This window comes from Barbus barbus (genome assembly GCF_936440315.1).
Source record: "Barbus barbus genome assembly, chromosome: 45".
In the NCBI taxonomy this organism is placed as follows: domain Eukaryota; kingdom Metazoa; phylum Chordata; class Actinopteri; order Cypriniformes; family Cyprinidae; genus Barbus; species Barbus barbus.
Window position 1 is genome coordinate 6,523,514 of NC_136723.1, and position 24,870 is coordinate 6,548,383.

The 24,870-nt window shown below is 36.3% G+C and overlaps 1 protein-coding gene across 3 annotated transcripts in view; it reads right to left on the minus strand.

The window, feature by feature from the left end:
• The window catches only part of LOC306864309 (sarcosine dehydrogenase, mitochondrial-like), a 59,196-nt gene extending 34,710 nt beyond the window's left edge, over positions 1 to 24,486 (minus strand). Inside the window, exons 1-9 of one of the 3 annotated variants that reach the window (XM_079408253.1) lie at positions 24,301 to 24,486; positions 22,520 to 22,845; positions 21,978 to 22,156; positions 21,584 to 21,763; positions 21,304 to 21,427; positions 20,042 to 20,142; positions 17,538 to 17,642; positions 8,289 to 8,418; positions 2,544 to 2,630 (exon numbers count right to left, since the gene is read on the minus strand). In XM_079408253.1, the coding sequence (XP_079264379.1) occupies positions 2,544 to 2,630; positions 8,289 to 8,418; positions 17,538 to 17,642; positions 20,042 to 20,142; positions 21,304 to 21,427; positions 21,584 to 21,763; positions 21,978 to 22,156; positions 22,520 to 22,841 (1,228 nt within the window). In that variant the 5' untranslated portion in view covers positions 22,842 to 22,845; positions 24,301 to 24,486. Of the gene's footprint in view, positions 1 to 2,543; positions 2,631 to 8,288; positions 8,419 to 17,537; positions 17,643 to 20,041; positions 20,143 to 21,303; positions 21,428 to 21,583; positions 21,764 to 21,977; positions 22,157 to 22,519; positions 22,846 to 23,546; positions 23,771 to 24,300 lie in introns of those variants that run through there. The other 2 variants (XM_079408254.1, XM_079408255.1) reach the window with 2 other exon arrangements.
• Between the last annotated feature and the right edge of the window lie 384 nt (positions 24,487 to 24,870).

A 24,870-nucleotide genomic window follows, 5' to 3' on the forward strand; every position in this document is an offset into this window, starting at 1 on the left:
ACCTCTTCTCCTACCACACACACACACACACACGCACACACACGGTACACATCAACAGTCTGGCCATTTAACCAGCTGCCCTCAAACTCTTCAAGACAACTTTCACTTACATATTTTGTCTGCCCCGGTTCAATGGTGTGGGAGTAACATTGAGAACAGACAGGGAAAAGCCAGACTAAAGACAAACGTGCAGACACGATGGAAGCAGCGGGGAAGGACGACATCTCCGTGGTCGTGCATACTGATGGACACACACACATAATGATATCCCACAGCTTTGATGCAATCACACCCAAGGAGAATCCCTGATCAACATCTTAGGCTGTAAGTACCAAACTAATACCCACTTGAAGCACTTCTCATTACAGTTTTGACATTCATAGGGTGAGTGTCTCTGTATTAGAATGCACCGTTTTTCTCCAAGAGCAAAAGATTTACAATTAATCATAGATTTCAATGCTTCTTTCAAGACTGAATGGTTTATCTAATGGTTTAAGGACGATATAATGGTTTGTCCAAAAATGAATAGTGACCTATAAATGAAAATGATGTCATCATTAATTCATCCTCATGTCATTCCAAATCTGCATGACCTACACGATTGATAAAAGTTCAACTGTTTTAATGAAAAATACAGTAAAAATAGTAATACTGTGAAATATTACTACAATTTAAAAGAACTGTTTTCTATTTGAATATATTTTAAAATATTATTATTCCTGTGATATAAAGCTGAATATTCGGCATCAGTACTCCAGTCTTCAGTGTCTTGATTTCTGAAATATCATTCTAATATGCTGATTTGATGCTGCATTACTATCAGTTATCATTGGTGTATTGGTATTATTATAAACGTTTTTTGCTGCTTAATATGTTTGTGGAAACTATCATTTTCAGAGTTCTTTGATGAATAGAAATTTCAAAAGAACAGCATTTATTTAAAATACATTTTTGTTAACAAAAGTGTCTTCACTGTCACTTTTGCGCAATTTAATGCATGCTCGCTAAATAAAAGTATTAATTTATAACTATTATTTTAATTAATACCCCAAATTTTTTAATGTTTCACAGTTTCCACAAAAATATGATGCAGCACAACTGTTTTCAACATTGATAATTATAAGAAATGTTTCTTGAGCAGCAATTCAGCATATTAGAATAATTTATGAAGGATCATGTGACACTGAAGTCTGGAGTAATTGTGACCACCCCACATATAGTTTGGGTCACAAATTAAATTATTTGTATACATTTCATTTTTATTTATTTCTATTTATACATATATTTAAGTTTTATTTAAATTACTTAAATGTATTATAACGAGTTTGCACTGAACAGTTCAGCAGCATTTTCTGAATTCTGGGTGTCAGTTGAGAGAGTTGAATCACTTTTTGATTCAAAGCATCTTACTGACTCTGAAATACAAATGTGTATGTGTATTAAAAGACAACAAAGAGGATCGTGAAAGCAACCACTAACTCTTGTCTCTCTCATTTACTACTAAGCTGATTACTGCTTACAGTCTTCCCGACTGCCCGGGACCTGTAACATAATTATACTGAAAATTCAACTTTGATCACAGGAATAAATGACATTTTATTACAATAGAAGACAGTATTAAATTGTAATAATATTTCACAATATTACCATTTTATTGTATTTTTTGATCTAATAAATGCATCCTTGGTGAGCATAAGAGACTTCTTTCAAAAACATAAAAAAAAAAACAATTCTGGTAATGTATACAAAAAGAAAAAAAAAAAAAAAAGTCCACACATTGAAAGTCAATGGGGCCCAGACAAAAACAGCTCTACACAGTATAAAGAAAGTCAGGTTTGGATCGAGTGAATGTCTAAATTTCCTCTTGTACTCCTTTCGTTACAGGAAATGAGTTTTGCATGCTGAGGTCAGGAATCGATGCGTCATAAAAAAAGCAAGTATGTGTCTAATATCTGATTGTGATTCGTATGGCCATGTATTCTGATCCGTTCACACGATCACGGCCTGTTGTCCGTCAGCATGTCTGAGGCCTGCAAGGTGACCCGGCCCCAAGCTGAGCACAATCAGCATTACTCCAGATCCGGACTAAGTTTCATCTGACCTTGAAAATCACGAGCCATCTGCATCCAAAAATACCACCTCAAAGTGCTTTCATTTGCATTTTTTATCTTGCATTTAAATGTGATGTAATTAGGACTGAGTGATAAGGTACAAATACAGTACAAATAAAATACTATGACAAATATAGTTCAAATAGTCACAGGAAGCAACATCACGGTCCAGGACAGTCGCTAGTGAAAGACTGCGCACTGCACAGGAAGAGATGGATATTACTACAGCAGACTGGATGCTTAAGTACTGGACACAGGGGTCAGAAATCAAGTTGCGCTGATCTTGAGTAGGCGGTGTGTACATGGAGAGTGGGTGGGATTGGATTTTACATGTGAACTCTACAGGGTTTCAGGGTTAAATAATTCATTTGGCACAGGTCAGCTGTGGAAAAGAAAGGTGTGTGTATGTGCGTTTCAGCTACATGCTCTTACCTGCACTGTTGAAGCCACATCCAAGGAAAAAGCCTCTCACTTCCGGCGCTTCACCCATCAGGGGCTTGTGGTCTGCAGTGAAGGATTCTGGAGGAAAACAAACCAACAAAAAGAGTAAAAATACACTTCCATTTCAAAATACATTTCCATTCACTGTATTTTTAACCAAAACTACAGGAAGAAACCTTATCTTTTAAAATAAAAGATCAGTTTATTACGTTGGCATACTTTAACGTTCTCAACGCAAAACTCTGCAGATTCTCAGATCATTAATGGAAACTAAGGGTGTATTCACACCAGGAAAGTCCGTTAGTTCACTTGCTTTGGTCCGGACCAAATATAATGTTTTTTTATTTTTGTTTGGTGCGGTTCGCTTTCACACTGCCCTTTTCTCAAGTGAACCAGTACTTTTAAACAAAACCACACGTGTGCTAAGGTCATCAATTCATTGGACAAAACAACTTACAGACCACAAACTTTTGAACACTAATGTACTGTTTTTTCATATGAAGATTTTTCAACATAAAATTTAACATGATAAATCATGGTGAAATATAACAATAAAACAGTCCTTTTGAAAATCCGATCTGCTGATATAGTTATGGTTTCATGAATCCTTAATGTTATTCACTATGACATGTTTCATATTCATTTAGCCTCCATAGGATATTACATTAAGCAACAAACACGGTTACATTTACATGTACAATGTCAGTTAGATGTATTCTGGACCAGCATGTAGTGAAATTACGACTATTTATGGTGCAAGAAAACTTAACTAACACTTTAAAAGCACTTTAGAAAGAAAAATAATTGCTATGAGAGTTTATAATGTGGCTCTTTTAAAACACAAATGCTAAGAAAATAAGGGTGAGAGGTGGGAAACTGTGGCACATGTTGCTGCCGGAGGGTCCGATCACATCTTTCTGAAAGGCTCTTTAAAACTGTATCGCTGCGGAGCGCTCACTTAATGGTCTATTCGTAAGGGTCAAAGCTTTCAGTAGTAAGATATTGTGGGATGACCCTCAAAAGCATCAGAGAGAAATTCAAAGGCGAACGAGTGCAAGGAGAAACAAAGGCCACGAGTGCAAAAGAGATTGAGAGGTGAGACAGAAAAAGAGAGATGAAGAGCAGAGACACACCTTTTCCATTACTCCACATGAGAAAGTGTTTTCCACAGCATCATTTGCTCTTTGAGAGCAAAAGGAAAGGGTGAGGCTGCAGCTATATTTTATTTATCCATATTCTTCTCCTTCATCGCTCTTATTCATACATCACCACACACAGCTATAGCCTCAGAGAAATGACCGAAGCGCTGCGACTGCCATCCTCAGAGGTCACCTTGTGGTGTCAAACACGGCTTCAACAACAGCAAACCAAAGGCTTTAGAGCACGAGAAAGTGACTAAACATGATCCAATTGCCGAACTCAAATTACAACACTTTTAAGTTGATTAGAATATATAGAGGAAGTCCAAATGTGAGATCATTAGTGAAAAATGCTGCAAATTTATTATTTTTTTAAATTGCTTAATTGCAAATTCTATAAATTATATTAACATTACAATTTGAGCAACTTCTGCTTCAATGAACGAACGATCTGTCACAAATTGTTTTATAAAATCTTGTTTCTTAGTTAAAAAATGGTTATTAGATGAATTTCTATTTCAATAAGATTTTTCTTCAAATTAAATGATTAAAAAGTTAAAATTTTTATAAAATACATTTACAGAGTTGCAAAATATGAGAATTTATTTGAAATAGATATATATATATATATATATATAGAGAGAGAGAGAGAGAGAAACAATTTAAATGTTAATTTTAAAAAATAAAAAAATGCATCACTGGAGTAATGATGCTGAAAATTCAGCTTTATATCACAGGAACAAATTACATTTTACAATATATTCAAATAGAAAACATTTAAAAAAAATAAATGTATATAGAGGTGCATATAAAAAAATTTGAATATTGTGAAAAAGTTCTCTCTCTTTTTGGTAACATTTCAAAAAGTGAAACTTTCATATATTCTAGATTCATTACATGTAAAGTAAAACATTTCAAAAGTAAAAACTCCATTATCTCAAAATATTAGAATATTTCCTAAGATCAATCAAAAAAAGGATTTGCAAAGCAGAAAAGTTCAAGTTCTTTAAAGTATGTTCATTTATGCACTCAATACTTGGTCGGGGCTCCTTTAGCACAATCTCCAGCATCAGTGAGGAATGGCATGGAAGCGATCAGTCTGTGGCTCTGCTGAGGCCCTATTGAACCTTCAGCTCGTCTGTAGTTGGATTGACTGTTTCTCATCTTTCTCTTGAAAATATCCCGTAGATCCCATATGGGGTTCAGGTCAGGCGTGTTGGCCAATCAAGCACAGTAATATCATGGTCAGCAAACCACTTGGAAGTGGTTTTGGCACTGTGGGCAGGTGCTAAAGTCCTGCTGGAAAAGGAAATCAGCATCTCCCTAAAGCTTGTCAGCAGATGGAAGCATAAAGTGCTCCAAAATCTCCTGGTAGACGGCTGCATTGACTCTGGACTTGATAAAACACAATGGACCAACACCAGCAGACGTCACGGCACCCCAAATCATCACTGACTGTAGAAACTTCACACTGGACTTAAAGCAGCTTGGGTTCTGTGCCTCTCCACTCTTCTTCCAGACTCCAGACCTTGATTTCCAAATTAAATGCAAAATTTACTTTTATCTGAAAAGAGGACTTTGGACCACTGAGCAACAGTCCAGTTCTTTTTCTCCGTAGCCCAGGTAAGATGCTTCTGATGTTGTTTCTGTTTCAGAAGTGGCATGGTAGCCCTTTTCCTGAAGACGTCTGAGCGTGGTGACTCTTGATGCACTGACTCCAGAATTCAGTCCACTCTTTGTGAAGCTCTCCCAAGTATGCTTTTGTGCTTGTGCACCTTTTCCTACCCAAATTCTTCCTTCCAGTCAACTTTGCATTTAATATGCTTTGATACAGCACTCTGTAAACAGCCACACCTTTCAGTAATGACCTTCTGTGACTTACCCTCTTTGTGGAGGGCATCAATGTTTGTCTTCTGGACCATTGATTGCAGCAGTGAAGCGAGAATCAGAATAGCCACTAGCAACTCTAGGATATATAGCGCACATTTCGATTCAGGTAAGGAAAAGTTCTTGTTTTTTCCATTTGATTCTTTGTATTTATTTACGTTAAATCTTCAAGTATGATGCAGCATTGTGTTTTCATCATTGCTGACACATGCACCTAGCGTTTTGATTCTTGTTTCGTGAAAAAGGCCAAGCTTTTATTTCCTTGTTATTGCAAGTGTTATGTGGGCTATAATTAAATGAGTTCACATTAGTTGTCTAGCTATCTTGTCTGCAGATAAATGTAGTGAGTAACACATTATAGCAATGTATTCTGTAAATTCAACATTCAAGATGTTGTATAGTGTAACAGTTAACTGTAATAGTTTACAAAAGCTAACGGTAAACATTTTTCATCACTTATTACGCTTGTCTAATGTTAATTCCAACATTTACTGATGTATTAAACAATAATAATATTATTTGTAAATATTGTGCATTAAATAAAATAATTGTTTTTCTACTTTTTTCTTTAGGAAAGCCATCATCTGTAATGTAATTGATCAGCTTTGATCATAGAAATAAATATTTTAAAGCATATTAAAATAGAAAACCATTATTTTAAATTGTAATATTTCAAAATATTACTGTTTTTGTCTATATTTTTGATCAATTAAATGCAGGCTTGATAAGCATTGGAGACTTATTTCAAAAACATAAAAAAAAAATAGTAACAGTGCCCACACTTTTTACCTGTATGTGCGTTTACAGTAAATGATCTTGAAGACTCTGATTAGCAGCTCAGGTGTGTTTGATTAGGGTTAGAGCTAAACTCTGCAGGAATGGTCCAGATTTGAGGATCCCTGGTCTATACTGTAGGGATGCTCATTTATTGAAACTCAAATGTAAATATTCTAATATTTTGAGATACTGGATTTTTGATTTTCATGAGCTGTAAGCTCTAATCATCAAAATTAAAACAAAAAAACTTCTGAAATATTTCACTTTACATGTAATGAATCTAAAATATATGAAAGTTTCACTTTCACTTTACATAACAAAAAAAAGTTACATTTTTCATGATATTCAAATTTTTTGATATGCAGCTATATATATTTTAATTATATATGCACATTTAAAGAATTTAAATCATTATAGTTATTATTATAGTTTAGTATAGTATTATAATATAAGTTCCTTCTCTAAACATTCCCACAATGCACCATAAAATGAAAAACATTTGCATATTTCATGATACTGTAATATTTAACAAATCATGATAAACAAAATAAATAATATCCAGACCAGGTCTCAAAGGATATCAGACAGTAATCATATTATACAGCAATTTTGTTGATAATATTTAATGTGAAACCACATAATGGGTGTCATAGTTAATTGAGTCATCAATGTTTAGTGGATTAAGACCTCTAACCAATGTTCATGATATACTGACATCACGGCTGGCCAATGAGACACAACATGAGTGTAAGCAACAAACACAGTTCTACATTTATTCTGAAATCATGTGAATCACCACCGCACACAGATGGCCTTCAATCAAGTAACGGTGATTTTCAAATGTAGTTCTTGACTAAAGTGGATCCAGTGGGACACCGCGGTCACACCAAAATGTATAATTATTAAGTGTTAAATGAGATTCATGCAAAGTCCAATGATAGCAGAGCTGAATTATACATATGCTCAACATCTCGTTTTTAATAGCTGACGAGTGGGTGAACGTAGTATTTGCTAGCACTCTCTTAAAGTGATTTGAGGAGCGCTCATCCACTGACCCGAAACCCATCTGCAAGTGACCGACAGCCACTACAGTGTGTTAGCGGCATTTCACACCTGTCATCTTTTATTACAGCCAGTAAAGGTTGACTGAATCTCGGGAGAGAGCCGGAATGGTGACAAATCAGCCAATCAGAGTGCAGAGTCATTTGACTTGCAGCCCATTTAGTGAATCACCTAGTGAGATGGACTGGCAGAGCACAGCGAGATCAAACTCACTGTCAAAAAGTCTGTGTAATGCTCTGATAAAGATACTACAGCTACAGAAATACACTACATTTTTACATACAGATATTTATTTTGCAGTGCAAAGTTTAGTTTAATTCCTGAACAAATGACTCCTGTGAGCCGGTTCTTTTTAGTGACTCATTAGTTGATTCTCAAACTAATTACGGTACACCTATGAACTCTTTCTTTTTAGTGATTCAAAAACACAAAGAAGTGAAAAATGTAGTTTGCTTCCTGAACAAATGACTCATATGAACTGGTTCTATTTAGATATAAAAAACAAAGCATGAAATATTTACTTTGAAAAATGTAATTCCAAAATTAATAACTCTTTTGAGTCGGTTCTTTAAAGTGATTAAATAACATACAGTGCGACCAGTGAAGTTTGATTCCTGAATGAATGATTAAACTGATTCTTTTTAATGACATAAACATTTAATAAAGTACAGCATGACTAGTGTAGTTTAATTCCAGAATTAATGACTCTTATGAGCCGGTTCGTTTATTTGATTCAAAAACATACAGCGTTAAAAATGTAGATCCATTCCCAAACAGACAACACTTATGAGCCAGTTATTTTAAATGTATCAGAAACAGATGTTGTCAAATGAGCAGTTGATGCACTTTGTCTGTGTGTGTGCTTATGTACCTGGACCACAGACAGTGGATTTGATTCCAGTTTGCTCCAGAGCAGGTACTCTGTTCACGGCACCATCAATGTGCTGCATAAAGACATCCCAGTCCAGATCAAACAAGCTGAAGGAAAACTTATCAGACACCTGCAGGATCACAGAACAAATACACAATTTAATAACCACAATAATGGAGTGACCTGGTCAGAAGTAGGGTTGCAAAAAGTTGGAAAATTTCCAGTAAATTTCCAGAAACTTTCCAAAAATCTCAGGAAGATTCCAAAAAAAAAAAAGATTCCAACTTTTTGCAACCCTAGTCAGAAAAGATGAGCTCACTGAATCTCAAATCTATGATTCAGGAGGAAGGTCTTACTGGATGATTACATGTCACTGACATGTAACATACACTCATTAGCCACTTTATTAGGTACACCTTGCTAGTACCGGGTTGGACCCCCTTTTGCCTTCAGAACTGCCTTAATTCTGCATGGCATAGATTCAACAAGGTGTTGGAAACATTCCTCAGAAATTTTGGTCCATATTGATATGATAGCATCACGCAGTTGCTGCAGATTTGTCGGCTGCACATCCATGATGCAAATCTCCCGTTCCACCACATCCCAATGGTGCTCTATTGGATTGAGATCTGGTGACTGTGGAGGCCATTTGAGTAAAGTGAACTCATTGTCATGTTCAAGAAACCAGTCTGAGATGATTTGAGCTTTGTGACATGGTGCATTAACCTGCTGGAAGTAGCCTCAGAAGATGGGTACACAGTAGTCATAAAGGGATGGACATGGTCAGCAACAATACTCAGGTAGGCTGTGGCGTTTAAACAATGCTCAATTGGTACTAAGGGGCCCAAAGTGTGCCAAGAAAATATCCCCCACACCATTACACCACCACCACCAGCCTGAACCGTTGAGACAAGGCAGGATGGATCCATGCTTTCATGTTCTTTACGCCAAATTCTGACCCTACCATCTGAATGTCGCAGCAGAAATCGAGACTCATCAGACCAGGCAACGTTTTTCCAATCTTCTATTGTCCAATTTTGGTGAGCCTGTGCGAATTGTAGCCTCCGTTTCCTGTTCTTAGCTGACAAGAGCGGCACCCTGTGTGGTCTTCTGCTATTATAGCCCATCTGCTTCAGGGTTCGACGTGTTGTGCGTTCAGAGATGCTATTCTGCATTCCTTGGTTGTAACGAGTGGTTATTTGAGTTACTGTTGCCTTTCTATCATCTCTAACCAGTCTGCCCATTCTCCTCTGACCTCAAGGTATTTTCATCCACACAACTGCCGCTCACTGAATATTTTCTCTTTTTCAGACCATTCTCTGTAAACCCTAGAGATGGTTGTGCGTGAAAATCCCAGTAGATAAGCAGTTTTTGAAACACTCAGACCAGCCCGTCTGGCACCAACAAACATCCCACGTTCAAAGTCACTTAAATCCCCTTTCTTCCCAATTCTGATGCTCGGTTTGAACTTCAGCAAGTCGCCTTCACCACATCTAGATGCCTAAATGCATTGAGTTGTTTCCATGTGATTGGCTGATTAGCAATTTGTATTACCAAGCAATTGAACAGGTGTACCTAATAAAGTGGCCGTTGAGTGCATGTACCACCAATCATCTTAACCTGCTGGTGTCCAATTGACCCTTTCCTAGACCCTATGGAGGATCTGTGTGTTTGGAGTTTTAAAAGAAGCCTCTTTCTGCTACAGGATAAAAAAAAGAAAAGAAAAAGAAGGTAATTGCAACTTTTTTAAATCACAAAAAAGTCCTACAAAAGACAGAAATGCAAGATATAAACTCAGAATTATGACTTTTTTCCCAAGCAACTCAGATTTTAAATTCAGACTTTACTTATCTCAATATTCTATTTTTTGTTTCCGCCACAGAATTAAAAACTAAAAATGTAACTACAACTTTTTATCTCACAATGGACCCTTTTTTCACAAGACTTTGATGACACGTTTAACGGTCATCAGCATCATAAATCCTCTAAAGTTTTTTATGTGTTTTTTTAAATGCATGTACATTTATAACACTATACTTTGTATTACATCACCTTTGCATCAAATTTCAAAAACTAGTTCAGACTTCGGGCATTATATCACAATTTAGACGTTATATCTCAATTCAGATGCTATATCTCGCAATTTAGATGTTATATATCGCAATTCGGACTTTACATTTATCAATTCTGAGTTTCAAAATTCAGACTTTATCTCTCGCAATTCAGACGTTATATCTCGCAATTCGGACTTTACACTTCAATTCTGAGTATTTTTCAATTTGGAGTATATCTGTCAATTCGGACATCATATCTTGCAATTCAGACTTTTCATCTCACAATTCTGACTTGATATCTCAATTCGGTCTTAGTATCTCGCAATACAGATTTCTTTTCTCTGAATTCTAAGTTTATATCTTGCAATTGTGAACTTATATCTTCCTGACTTTTTTTGTCAGGAAGATCTCTTTTCTGACTTTATATCTATGTATCAGTGAAATTGTACAGTCGTGGTCAGAATTATTGGCACCCTTGGTAAATATGATCAAAGAAGGCTCTGAAAATAAACCTGCATTATTAATCCTTTTGATCTTTTATTTAAAAAAATCTAACCTTTCATTGAACTAAAACAATTGAAAATGGGGGAAAATCTCATTATGAAATAAATGTTTTTCTCAAACACACGTTGGACACAATTATTGGCACCCCTAGAAATTATTATGAGTAAAATATCTCTGAAGTATATTCCCATTCATATTTACAATTTTGAGCACTCCAGGGGGATTATGAGCATGAACTTATCCAGCCATGGCTTCCTGTTTCACAGAAATATAAATAGGAGGAAAAACAAAGTCCAAATGCCCTTAATTATCCATCACAATGAGAAAAAAACAAAGAATATATTTCTGATGTGCAGCAAAAGATAATTGAGCTTCACAAATTAGTGAAGTGGCTTTAAGAAAAGAGCTAGAGCAGTGAAAAGTCCCATTTCCACCATCAGGGCAATAATTAAAAATTTCCAATCAACATAAAATGTTGAAAAACAAGTGACTGACTCTGTTAGAAATCTAATAATGGGCCATGTTTGGATCTTCCAACCGTACAATAATCCAAACACAAACCTCAAAAACAACACAAAAATGGGTCACTGAGCACAAAACCAAGCTTCTGCTGGCCATTCCAGTCCTCTGACCTGAACCCTGTAGAAAATGAGTGAGCTGAACTGAAGACAAGAAACACCGTCATGGAGTTGCGAATCTGAAGGATCTGGAGTGATTCTGGATGAAGGAATGGTCTCTGATCTCTTGTCAGGTGTTCTCTAACCTCAACAGGCATTAAAGAATAAAATTTAGAGCTGTTAAACTGGAAAATGGAGGTTTCAAAAATATTGAATAAAAGAGTGCCGTTAATTGTGGCCAATGTATATTAGAGAAAAACATTTCATAATGATATTTCCCCCCACTTTAAATCCTTATTATCCAATGAAAAACATTCAGGATGGTGACGAATCTGCTTACAGACAGGAGGTTAAGGAGCTGGCTGAATGGTGCAGTCTTAACAACCTGGAGCTGAACACGCTCAAAACTGTGGAGATTATCGTGGACTTCAGGAGAAACCCCCCCACTCACCATCTGGTCGACGCTACAGAGCTCTGAGAACCAGAACGACCAGACACAGGAACAGTTTCTTCCCTCAGGCAATCCATCTCATGAACACTTGACAATAAAACGCGGAACACACAACTCAATTATTTATTCACCACACTTGCTTACTTCATCTAATTTTTTCATTTCAAATTTGCACATATCAGACCTGTACACACATAATTGTCTATATAATATATTGTGTTTTTGCTGTTTTGTACATTGCCTATTTGGATATTTGCATTATTCTTTATTGTCTGTTTCCTGTCGCGGTCTCTGTTGCACTGTGGAGCTTCTGTCACTATAACAAATTCCTCGTATGTGTAAACATACTTGGCCAATAAAGCTCATTCTGATTCTGAAAGGTTAGATTTTTGTGAATTTTTTTTTATAAAAGATCAAAAAGGATTAACAATGCAGATTAATTTTCACAGCCTTCTTTGATCATATTTACCAAGGGTGCCAATAATTCTGACCACGACTGTATATCTATTCCATCTATATCTATTATAGTGAAGTCAGTTTTATTCTTTACAGCATAATAAAACATCTACTAAGAACTTTTATAGAGTCAGTTTTGATTTCATGTTAATTTTATGGAACAGACTGAACCTCCTACCACTATCTGCATAGCTCCAACTTCACTTTCTTGGCACAAGCATACTTCCACCATGAACACTTCTCAATTTGTAATTTTATTTAAGCAAAGTCCTCTGCTTGTCACTGTCTTTTCTCACTGCCACAGGGGACTGTCAATGAACTCGAAAACATGGGAAAGAAGCAGCAGACGGTGTGAGCAGTCTGACAGCTGATGAAATGCTGATCGCAAAAATGGAGAGAATATGTGGCCGGTGTAGAGCAGACTGAAGTGTGAAAATAAAACTGTAGAGGCTGCATGTGACGAGAACCCGGCCAGGCTTCACAGAGTCTCATTAAGAGATTCAGACCGCCACCGTTTCTACAAACACATTTCTCAAATTCTTCACACTTCCCTAAGATATCGATCCGCTGTCATAGCATGACTGTTGCTTTCTCTAGTGAAAGTGTGAGCTGACAGAGGGTGAATTTAATGAGAAAGTTTTGTTACACAGCATACTGCTGGCTAGAGATCATTTAAAGGCAATGTAGTGTAAATGTGGTCAAATGGGAGGCGACAGGGTAAAAAACCTGATCTCCTGACATCGTTACACTGGAACATCGGTAGACAGAAGCACTCACAAACTATGTATGGAATAGCACACTACTGTACAGTAATACTTTTTACCATTTCTGCAGTATGTTGTGCACAGTATGCAGTTTTCTTGACAAACGAATTTGATATTAGTGCTATAGGCCCCATATCAGTTACATTAAATCTCCTTTTCGACGACTTATTTGATTGGACAGAAAAATGTTACATACTGTTTCAGACACTTAAAACAATTCTATGCAGTATATACACTAAAAATTATGGAAGTCTGTTTCTGCCACGGAATAAATTTTTTTTTAAAAAAAGGTTATTGCGACCTAATTCTGACTTTTTTTTTCTTTTCACAGAATTGAGAGATATAAACTCGCAATTGCGAGTTATAAAGTCAGAATTATGATTTATAAAGTCACAATTGCAAGATAAAAACTTGCAATTCTGACTTTTTTTCTCAGAATTGTGAGATATAAACTTTCTTTCTGAGTAAAACTTGTTTCACCACCAGTTATTTTTTTTTTTTAGTGCAGGTTTATTATTGTGAACTAAAATGAAACCATAAAAAAAATATCCATTACTTGAAATAAAATGAACATGAACTGAAATAAAATCAAATTAAAAAATCTTTCATTTTAATTTATTTTAATTTGAAGTACTCAAGAAAAAAAACAAAATAAACTAAAACTCAAAAATAAATAAAAACTATAGACATTAAAAATAAACCAAAAAATTATAGAAATGACAACACACAACAAAATGACTAAAACTTTAAAATTAAAACGGAACTAAAATAGTAATAATAGCATATAATGATACTAAATAATACAAATAATAGTATATAAATCATACTAAATAAACGCCAAAGTTAAAGCAGTTAAAGCCTAAACTGAGAAACAATGTGAAGAGATTTAAAAGGAAACATATAATGTTAAAGGGGTCATATGATGCGATTTCAAGTTTCCCTTTCTCTTTAGAGTGTTACAAGCTGTTTGTGCATATATAAGATCCGTAAATTTGCAAAGACTAAAGTCTCAAACCCAAAGAGATATTCTTTATAAAAGTTAAAGGTGTAGTTGATTGCGATTTCACTTTTTTTAACATTAGTTAGTGTGTAATGTTGCGGTTTGAGCATAAACGATATCTGCAAAGTTACGACGATGAAAGTTCAATGCAGACAGAGATATCGTCTTTAAAAATAATGGCAGTTAAATGCCAACAAAAACGGCTCGTACAGACTACAACGAGTTACTTCCCAGGTTTGTGATGTCACAAACAAAGGGGGCGAGGCCATGTTACGCTGCTTTAGAGAAGAGGAAGAGAAAACTAGGGGTGCACGTAAAAATCTATTCATATATAAATTGCGATTCTGTCTTCTAAAGATTGTAATGGATTCACAAGTTTCAAAATCAATGTTCTAAAACAGCGGTTCTCAATCCTGTTCCTCGCGTCGCCCTGCTCTGCATCTCTCGCTCTCTCTCATTCAGATCATCAGTTCAGCTCCAACAATGAACTGTTCCAATTATACACTTATTTTTCACATAAGAAGCGTTAAACATGGACGCACGCGCGTGCGGCTCCCGTACTTTATTAAAGCTTAATATACGGTTTTATCCTGATTAAAAGCTAACATAGTAGCATTTACAAATAACAGCGTATCTAAAAGTATGAGACAACAACAAACAAAAAGTTTATAATTGAGGCGTGTTTGCACAGGTTCTGCACGATCCTCTTCACTAATATGCTCTGCGTCTCAATCGGGCTAATATTGATAAGCGATATTGACGACATCATTGTTTACAATACAACCGGAGCACATGCCGCTGAGCTGAGGGGAGGGATGTTCAGACACGCACTAGAGGCAGTTTAGCGAATCACAACACACTGAGCCAGCTAACCAATCAGAGCCCATCGCGTATTTCTGAGGGAGGGGCTTCATAAAAACAGGAAATCATCAGAGCGTTTATAGGAGAAGGGACAAAGCGGTGTAGAATAAAGGTAAATAATGTGAAAAATAATGTGTTTTTTTTTTTAAACAAAGTATTAACACATGTTAGACTGCACCCCATAAACACAATCAAGCCTAGAAAAAAACTCAGTCAACCACCCCTTTAAGACTCGTCCACACCTTCCTAAAACACCTCATTTAAACACGCCCCCACAAATCTACGTCACTGTGTTGGAAGATTTGCATAACAGCGCCCAACTTTTATTCTTGCTGTAGTATTGTTGCCGCCGCCACCATGTCATGGAGACGCTGTGTGTTTCCAAATATGACAAGGGGCATAATCATCATCCACAGACCTGTTTGCTCTGTAGGCAACCTACAGGGGGTCCCAGTGGAGGCCTTCAGATAAGCCAAAACCAGTCTTTCAAATGATTTCATGGCCACAGACGTTAGAGCCACAGGTCTGTAGTCATTAAGTCCAGTAATTTTGGGTTTCTTGGGACGAGGGGATGGTGGAGCGTTTGAAGTATGAGGGGACTTTGCACAGCTCCAGTGATCTGTTGAAGATCTGTGTGAAGATGGGGGCCAGCTGGTCAGCACAGATTTTTAGGCAGGCTGGTGACACACCGTCTGGGCCTGGTGCTTTCCTTCTATTGTTCTTTCTGAAGACCTGGCGCACGTCATCTTCGTTGATCTGAATTGTAGGTGTGGGGGAGAGGGGGGTTGCTGGAGGTGTGAATGGTTGTGTGGAGAGGTGTTCAGGGTGGGGTGTTTTTTCAAACCTGCAGTAGAACTCATTCAGGTCGTCTGTCAGTTGTTGATTCTCCAAAGTGCTGGGGGATGGTGTCTTTGTAACTGGTGATATCTTTCATACCTTTCCACACTGAAGCAGGATCACTGAAAGATAATTTGTTCCTTAGCTTGCCAGAATAATTCCTGTTTGCCACTCTGATCTCCTTTTTCAGTATGTATTTGGCCCATTTATACAATACTTTATCCCCCTTTCTATAAGCATCTTCTTTGGCCTGACGGAGCTGTCTGAGTTTTGCAGTGAACCATGGTTTGCCGTTGTTGTAAGTTAGATGAGTCTTGGTAGGAATGCACATATCCTCACAGAAACTGATATAAGATGTTACAGTCTCTGTGAGCTCGTCCAGATCGTTTGCAGCAGCTTCAAAAACCGTCCAATCAGTCAGAGAGAAACAGGCTTGTAGATCCCGCTCTGTTCTCTTCATTAGTCCATCTTTTAACAGTTCTTAATACAGGTTTTGCAGATTTAAGTTTCTGCCTGTAGGTCGGTATGAGATGAACCAAACAGTGATCAGAGAGTCCTAAAGCTGGGAGAGATTTGCTTTATTAAAGTCCCCGAGAATGATTAAAACAGAGTCCGGGTGTTGTTGTTCTGTGACTGTGATCTGATCAGCTAGTTTCTGTAAAGCTGAGCTCACGTGCACTTGCGGAGGAATGTAGACACTCACGAGAATGAACGAGCAGAACTCCCGCGGGGAATAGAACGGCTTGCAGTTAATGAAGAGCATTTCTAGATCTGAACAGCACATCTTCTTTAACACAGTTACATCTGTCCACCACCTCTCATTGATGTAAAAGCACGTCCCGCCGCCGCGTGATTTCCACGTTGCTCTGATCAGCGTGAAGTTAGCCAGATGTAGCACGCTGTCCGGTATGTCGCCATTCAGCCAGGTTTCCGTGAAACACAGAGCAGCAGAGTTTGAAAATTCCTTGTTTGTCCGGGAGAGCAGAAGGAGTTCGTCCGTTTTGTTGGGTAGAGAGCGGAGATTCGCCAGATGGATGCTAGGCAACGCCGTTCTAAATCCACGCTGACGAAACTTCACAAGCGCACCGGCTCGCTTCCCCCGTCTGCGCGTCCTGAAGCGTTTGACCAGAGCTACGGCTCCGCCAACTACAATGTCCAGCAAAACATCCGAATAATCAAAATCCGGTAAAAGACCGTGTGGCGTGTTCTGCCGAATGTTCAGCAGGTCATCCCTGGTAAAACTGATCATATTTGAGAAACAAAAAAACAGTACAAACACCGAAGAGCAAAGCACTGGCTGCCATCTGCGGCGCCATCTTAGATGATAGAAAATTTAAATCTAAATGTAAAAAAAAGGCAGAAATTAACATGCACAATTATCCAATATCGACCAATGCTCATTTAAAATTAATATCAGCCAATGACCAATATGGTACATTATGAATCACTAACAAGAAACTGGTTTTGATGAAAAATCAGTTACGCACATGAAATGCACATCAAATCAAATTGTAAGTGGAAACTACCCAGAAGCAGGGTGTGATCACGTATGTGTGAACTAAAATATAGGTTGTGGAACTCAAACCAAAGACAGAAAATATCACACATAAACAACCATAACAAAAATATGGGAAGAATAGCAACTTTTATGTCTCAGTTAAATTATTTTACTGTCAGATTTGTAAACACAGTTATTACAACTTACATCGTTCCAGAATATGGGGTTCTGTTCGTAGCCTCCCACAGAGAGAGCGTCACCCTGCAGACGGAGGTAGACTGATGCATCATGGTCCCTGACGTTGGGCATATTCTAGTGAAAAAAGACATTTTAGAATTTAAAAACAAGTTCATATCATTTTTCAAATTTCATCATTTCAAAAGAAAACTAGCTCATTATGTTCATGTATGACAAGCCTTTTTGCAGCAGCCATATGGTGCTTTACTAAACAACAACATGACTCCTTCTCACCACATGCTGATACGAGCAGTGTATTCAGTCACACACCATTCAAACACTCGGAAAAATTCAGTTTTTTTATGTTTTTGAAAGAAGTCTCTTCTTTTGACCAAGGTTGCATTTATTTGATCAAAATGCAGTAAACACTGTAATATTATGAAATATTATTACAATTTAAATTAACTATTTTCTAACAATGTATATTAGTGTCATTTATTCCTGTGATCATAGCTGAATGTTCAGCATCATTACTCCAGTCTTCAGCGTCACATGATCCTTCAGAAATCAGTATAATATGTTGATTTGCTGCTCAATAAACATTTATTATTATTATCAATGTTAAAAACTATTTATTTCTCAGTTTCACAGTCCCTTCAGAAACAAAAAGGTCAATCATCTTCACTAGCACATCACGTGGATAACAAACATTTCATCTCTTCATTCTCAGTGATGACTTGCTGGCCTCTCTGTGAGGAGTAACACGGCTGTCATCAACCATGTATCAAACTACAAGCTCACACAAAAACACACACAGTGTTGCATAATCCACAGTATGCCACGGTCGCTGTTGTGCTTTATCTGCACTACAATTTAACATGAATCGAGCAAGACGGCTCGAAAACAGTTCACTAAAGGAATTACAGACATCAGGTAAAGGTGCGAATGCAGTGACAAAATCAATGCTGAACAAAAGTTGAGTGCTAAGTTGAGGAAAACAAATCTAGCAGTGTACAGCTTCACTGTGATTCAGATGACCAATTAAAACAGCATTTGAATGTCATTTAATAAATAGCAGTTGCCATGATGTCTAGAAAATAGATCTTAACTAGTTAGGTTTTTAATTGCTATGCCATTTTTATTGGCCCCACTGCAAACAGGATCAATTTTAGTAACATTTTCATTTTCAACATTATTAAATATTTTTTTGGAAAGTGATACTTTTTTTCAGGATTCTTTGATGAATAGAAAATTTTAAAAAAACCAGCATTTATTAAAAATATAAATATTTTGTAACAATATACACTACTGTTCAAAAGTTTGGGATCTGTACTTTTTTTTCTTTCTTTTTTTTTTTAAAGAAATTCTTTTTTTCAGCAAGGATGTGTTAAATTGATAAAAAGTGATAAAGACTTTCTATTTTGATTTCTATTTTGAATAAATGCTGTTCTTTTTAACTTTTTATTCTAACATTGATAATAAATCAGCATATTAGAATGATTTCTGAAGGATCATGTAACACTGAAGACTGGAGTAATGGCTGATGAAAATTTGGCTTTGCTTCACAGAAATAAATTATATTTTAAAGCATATTAAATAGAAAACTGTTATTTTAAACTGCAATAATATTTCACAATATTACTGTTATTTCTGTATTTTTGATAAATTAAATACAGCCTTAATGAGCGCAAGAATCTAAAAAACATTGATCCCAAACTATTGAACAACAGTGTATATATTTAAAATTTCTTCATAATATATAATGATATAATATTTGATGTAAATACTTTAATATTGCATGTAAATACATATAAATGTAACACCATGGCTGCTGGGAAACAGTAATCTAGTGTGAAACTGATCTATTACTGATCTATTTATGATTTTCACACCATTCTAACTGATGCTTGTCTGTCACATGTCATTTTATTTGGTTTCCTTGGTAGCACAATAAGCACATTCAATTTAGTACAATTCCTTGGTTTCCTTGGTAACATTTTAAATTAGCACAAGTCTTCTATAGACACTGTAAAGACACAAAAACACTTATATAAGATGTAAAATGCAGAATCAATGCAGCACCAGTTGGATGGGACAAGTGGAATAACTACATTTGGAAAAACTTGAATAAAAATGCTTAATGACTAAATGTAAAAACCTTATTTGCACTAAAAATAATGCTAATTACTTAATTTAAATACGGAGCAGTGCTATTGCAGCACATGGTTAAACTGGACTGCAGGTGCTTAGAGAATTAAACACGGGGTTTTGAACCAAAATATCGCGTACTAAAGTGATTGAACTGTTCTGTCATTTTTCTTTTCTTGTATATTCATTCATATCAATCAATAATGGATGCTGGACTCTGTTTCCCTGCATGCACCGTGCTATGAATAAATCATGCAAATTACAACTTCACTGTTTTGTAATATGTGCATTTCTCCTTTTGATGTGTGTCTGCTGTGTTCTGTGCATTGAATTCTAAAGATCTATGCTGTGCTGAACTGGACAGTGAGACTCATTTAAAAGCTCACCTGGATTCCCTCGATTCTTTCTGTGACGACATAAGCGTGGTGCATGGCAATCAAAGGAACATTGACGCCTGCCATTTCCCCCAACTTAGTGGCCCAGACACCTGAAAAAGCACACACAGGATTTTGCTGTATTATAGAGTATTTGAGCAGATACTTGATGAGATTTGATAATGAAATACATTTTAAAATATACTTAAAATATTTAACATTTATGTAAAATAATCATTAAGTAAACACAAATTTAAATATAAACATTAAAATAACAAGAACTCTGTATTTTTAAATTTTCAAAAATCATATTTTTTATGTTATGTTTTTTTGAGTTAGTTAGCTGTATTTTTAGTTATTTTTTAACCTAATCAAAATAACCCAAATGCAGTTTGATTGAGATTAATTGGAATGCACAATGAAAAAACATGATTTTTGAAAATTGTTAAAAACTGAGTTCTCTGTTTTTGCAAAAAATTTACTCACTACCTGGCTATACTTTTACAGAATGTATAATTGACGTTTTATATAATTCTTAATATTTCTGAATGATTTAAAGGGTAATTTCATGTAAAATACTAATCAACTATTCTATTTCAATTTTTAATTTGACAATTTAGATGAATAATTGAGTATCTGATAACAGGCAAAGCAGAATCCCAGTAAACGAGATTCATCTGATAGGCAAATTCATTATGATTTATTTGATTATACAGGTATATGCATATTTACATATTTAATTGCCCATATTTTAATTGAAAATATGTGAATAGCAACACTATGAATGCAAAGCAAATGATTTCACTCAGTTAGACTATAGGTTTTAATAAAAGCAGTGAGGTCTGAAATGCACATCTAATTCAAAGAAATATTAAATAATAACCCCATTAATTATAATAAATATTACATTTAAAAATAACAACACTAGTAACAACATGCCTTGAACACTATTTTCAAGAGACACTAAATTAGATCAATTAACCTCAAAACTCTTTCAACTGAGTAAAACTCACAAATGTTAATATTCAGACAAAATTACTAAATTAAAAAATAGTATAACCTTTCCAAAGTGTTTAGATGAGGTTGTTTTTCCATCTATGGTCAAGAGTGTTGTACCGTTTAAAGGTAATTTAGACAAATATAATTTAAAAATCAGCTTTCGAAATGGATCATTTAATGAAATAATAAGTGACTGATATTTTGAAAAACTTGTGTTAAATAGCATTTCGTTATCACAGACTGCCCTCTGCTGGTGAAGTCTGCATCATTCTGACCTGCACAATTCACCACACATGGTGTTTGGATAGTCCCATGAGCAGTTTCCACCGCTTTCACTCTCTTAACGCCCAAATCATCAACCTTAACCTGGATACCCGTCACTGGACAGTTCTCAATCACCTGTAATCAATGATAAACTTATCAATATGGTTCATACATTCAGTCATAACTTAAATCAGACCACTGGCTTACAATACAGTAATTCCCCATGTGCTCCATTAGTTTACATATAGAATAACTCAAGCATCACTTAAAGTAAAGGGTATGAAAACGTACAGTGGCACCGCGTGCGGTGGCTGCTCTGGAGAGGGTGGTACAGGTGCCCGCTGGGTCCATGGTGCCGTCTTTAGGTACATAGAGCGTGCCATAAAGATCTTTCACATTCATCAGAGGATACAAGTCCTTGGTCTCAGCAGGTGACAGGACGTATGATTCAATACCATACGCTTTACCCAGCTGAAATGCAAAATCTATGAGTATTCCATTTATCAGATTATCTTTAAATCACTCACATTTCATTCATTATGTTTAATAAACTAAATATTTTCTAGGCAAGGCTAGAATTAATTTTTTAAAGCTTGTCAATTCATTTATTAAAATAATTTGTTTTTGCAATTTTACTGCACAGTCCCATCTTGGCAAGATGTGAGGTTTAGGATTTGTGCCATACCGACATGAGGCGCTTGTATTCATCCAGTCGCTGCTTGTTGGAAGCAATGAACAGGCCTCCATTTTGGATCCAACCTGTCTCGAGGCCAGTCTCCTCCTCCAACTCTGAGCTGATCACATTGCGAGTGTGAGCCAACAGCTCCACCTCGGTATCACTAGGTCTTAACTGCCACAAAAGTCCTGTGAAAAGGTAGTAAGTTTGTATTATACAAACAGAAATAAAATTCAAAAGACGAGCTGGAGCTCATTTGTATTTGACAGACTGCTACGCCCAAGGATTTGGCTTTAACTATTACAAAACCAACTCTGAAAGCCTATTCATGGAGGAAACTCTAGAACTACACTGTACAAGTGAGGAATTAAATCTGCTTTGCAACATAAATTAAATTTTCTACATTGTGCACATGCAACCTAACCCTAGTTTGTTTTTTTTCCACATTATGCACTGAAGCAAAAGTGATGCACACTTTTAAAAATTTTTGGAGCACAGAAAGAAACTCTACTAAAAAAGTCTCTAATCACAAAGTAAACAAAGTGCAATACCTGCCGTGTGCCAGGTGGTGCCTGCAGTCAATCTGTCCCTCTCCAGCAGAACTACATTGGTCATGCCTAGTTTACACAGGTGGTAGAGGGTCTGGCAACCCAGGCTTCCTCCTCCAATCACCACAACATCTGCAGACTTCGGCAGAGTTTTGGTAGGCCCACTGAGGCCATCCTCCTGTTTGAGTGTCTTCTCATAGGGGACGCTCTTCTCTGTGATGTGTGTCGACTGGGAGCTATAGCAGCGGGTGGTGGCACGACAGAGGGGCGTGAGGGGCTGCCGGCATGCCATCACTCTCCGTGCTGCTATTCCCAAGAAGGCCATGGCCCTTGCAACGGTACAAGACCATAAACACATACTTTTATTACAAAATGTTAATAGACTGTAAAGGAGTGCCTCAGAGTTCAGTGCTGGGCCTATTTTTAATGTCACATTGTTTGTTTATGTATTCATTCTATATCAGATTCTGAGAGAGAATAAACATCTGCCCATTTTTAAAAAGGGTTTCCCCTTCAAATAATACATTGTATTACATTAAATAGTTGCAATTTTACTTGTCTATTAAAAAATTTAATGCATTTAATTATTAATTAATTTATCTAATACTAAAAGTATAATTTAAATTTTTATTCAATTCTTAACACAGCTGTGAGTCGGCTTACATTAGTGCAGCTTTGTCACGTGAAACGTTTTAAATACAGACATTTCAGCCTTACTCCCCGCATTGTTCAACAAAACCAATCACCAAGAAATAATGACCAACTTGTCTTTGCAGAACATGATGCAATAGCTATGCTGAAGCATTTTTGCAACTCTCAACGTCTGCAATGCAAACACGATGAAATGGTCAACTATTTACTAAATAAAGAATAATAACGTGCAAAACAGTCAACATTTCAAACACAATTTACGCGTTTGGTAAAACATATATGGCATGTACTGAGAAAAACAAAACAAACATAAGACCATAAAGCAGTCAGCGTGTGAAGTAGGTCAGTAGTTCAGTAACTTCACGTTTGTGTCACTCACCTATATAAAACTTACTGAAAGAGCGTAAGTCCTCTGTTTGTTAACTGCTTCTGCTGTAAGATAGGTTCATAAACAGAGCAACTGGTGCTCAAACATGGCTGTTTGCTGACTGAGCATGTGGACGAACACAGCTGTGCTGTGGCGAGCTTGAAAGACAAACAAACGGAGAGCTGTCGGACGACGAACACGTTTCATTTGTTTGTTGCAGATTTCATACTTCACGCAGGATTGGAGGGTTTTCGAGGGGACTCCTGTGTAACGTTCGTCAGGTTTCGGCAATTCACAATTTTGTCTATTTGCAAACTTGTTGGAGGGAAAAGTTGACGTTATTTATTGAAGGAATTAATATCATCGATGGGTGTCAGACAGGTAGAGCACGCGAGACGCGAACTTGTGTAACTGCTTGACTGTCAGTTTATGAAAGTGTCATAGAGCTTGACGTTACCTCAGACACTAAAAGTATTTCGAGCGAATGTGCATGAATATTTAATAAAGTAATGATGGGTTTATGCATGTTGCTAAACAACTCGCCTATAGTTCTGGTATTAATTTGGATTTTCAAATTCGGATTCAAAATTACAAGTGTGAAACGTTTAATGTGGGTTAAAAGCGGCCTTACTTTACGTTTTAAATCAGTTAACTTGACGTTTCAAAACATCAGAAAAGAGGGAGTCTTTCATTCCAAAAATGCTGTAGAGGCAACTGGTTCTGAGGGTTTTTCAGAGAGCTCCAGAACTATGCATGCATTGCTTACCTGTCAGATGAATGAATCCACGAGGGAAAACAAAAAACACAAGAAATGGTTTTGTTGTTGCAGAAGTTGTGTGCTGTTTAGTGCACACTGCAGCTTAAACGTCCTATTGCCTTCAGCTCAGATCCACTGTTTGGTAGCAAGCTGCCAAATAGACATGTTAATCCTAGTGTAAACTCTCCACCCACCAACTGCAGATTTGTAGTAGATTCAGTCTGACTGCAGAAACAATGGTAAGAAGGAAATGTTGTTTACTACGATATATGTATACACACACACACACATATGTGTGTGTGTGTATGTACATACATACAACATATTAATTATTATATTAGTGTTGTCAAACGATTAATCACATCCAAAATACGTTTTTTTACATAATATATGTGTGTATGTATTATGTATATATTTAAGAAAAATGTTCTTTATATATTAAATATATTTCTATATAATATAAATTATGACTGAATATATATACATGTAAATATTTTCCAAATATATACTGCATGTGTGTGTATTTATACATATAAATATATACAGTACACACACATTATGTAAACAACTTTTATTTTG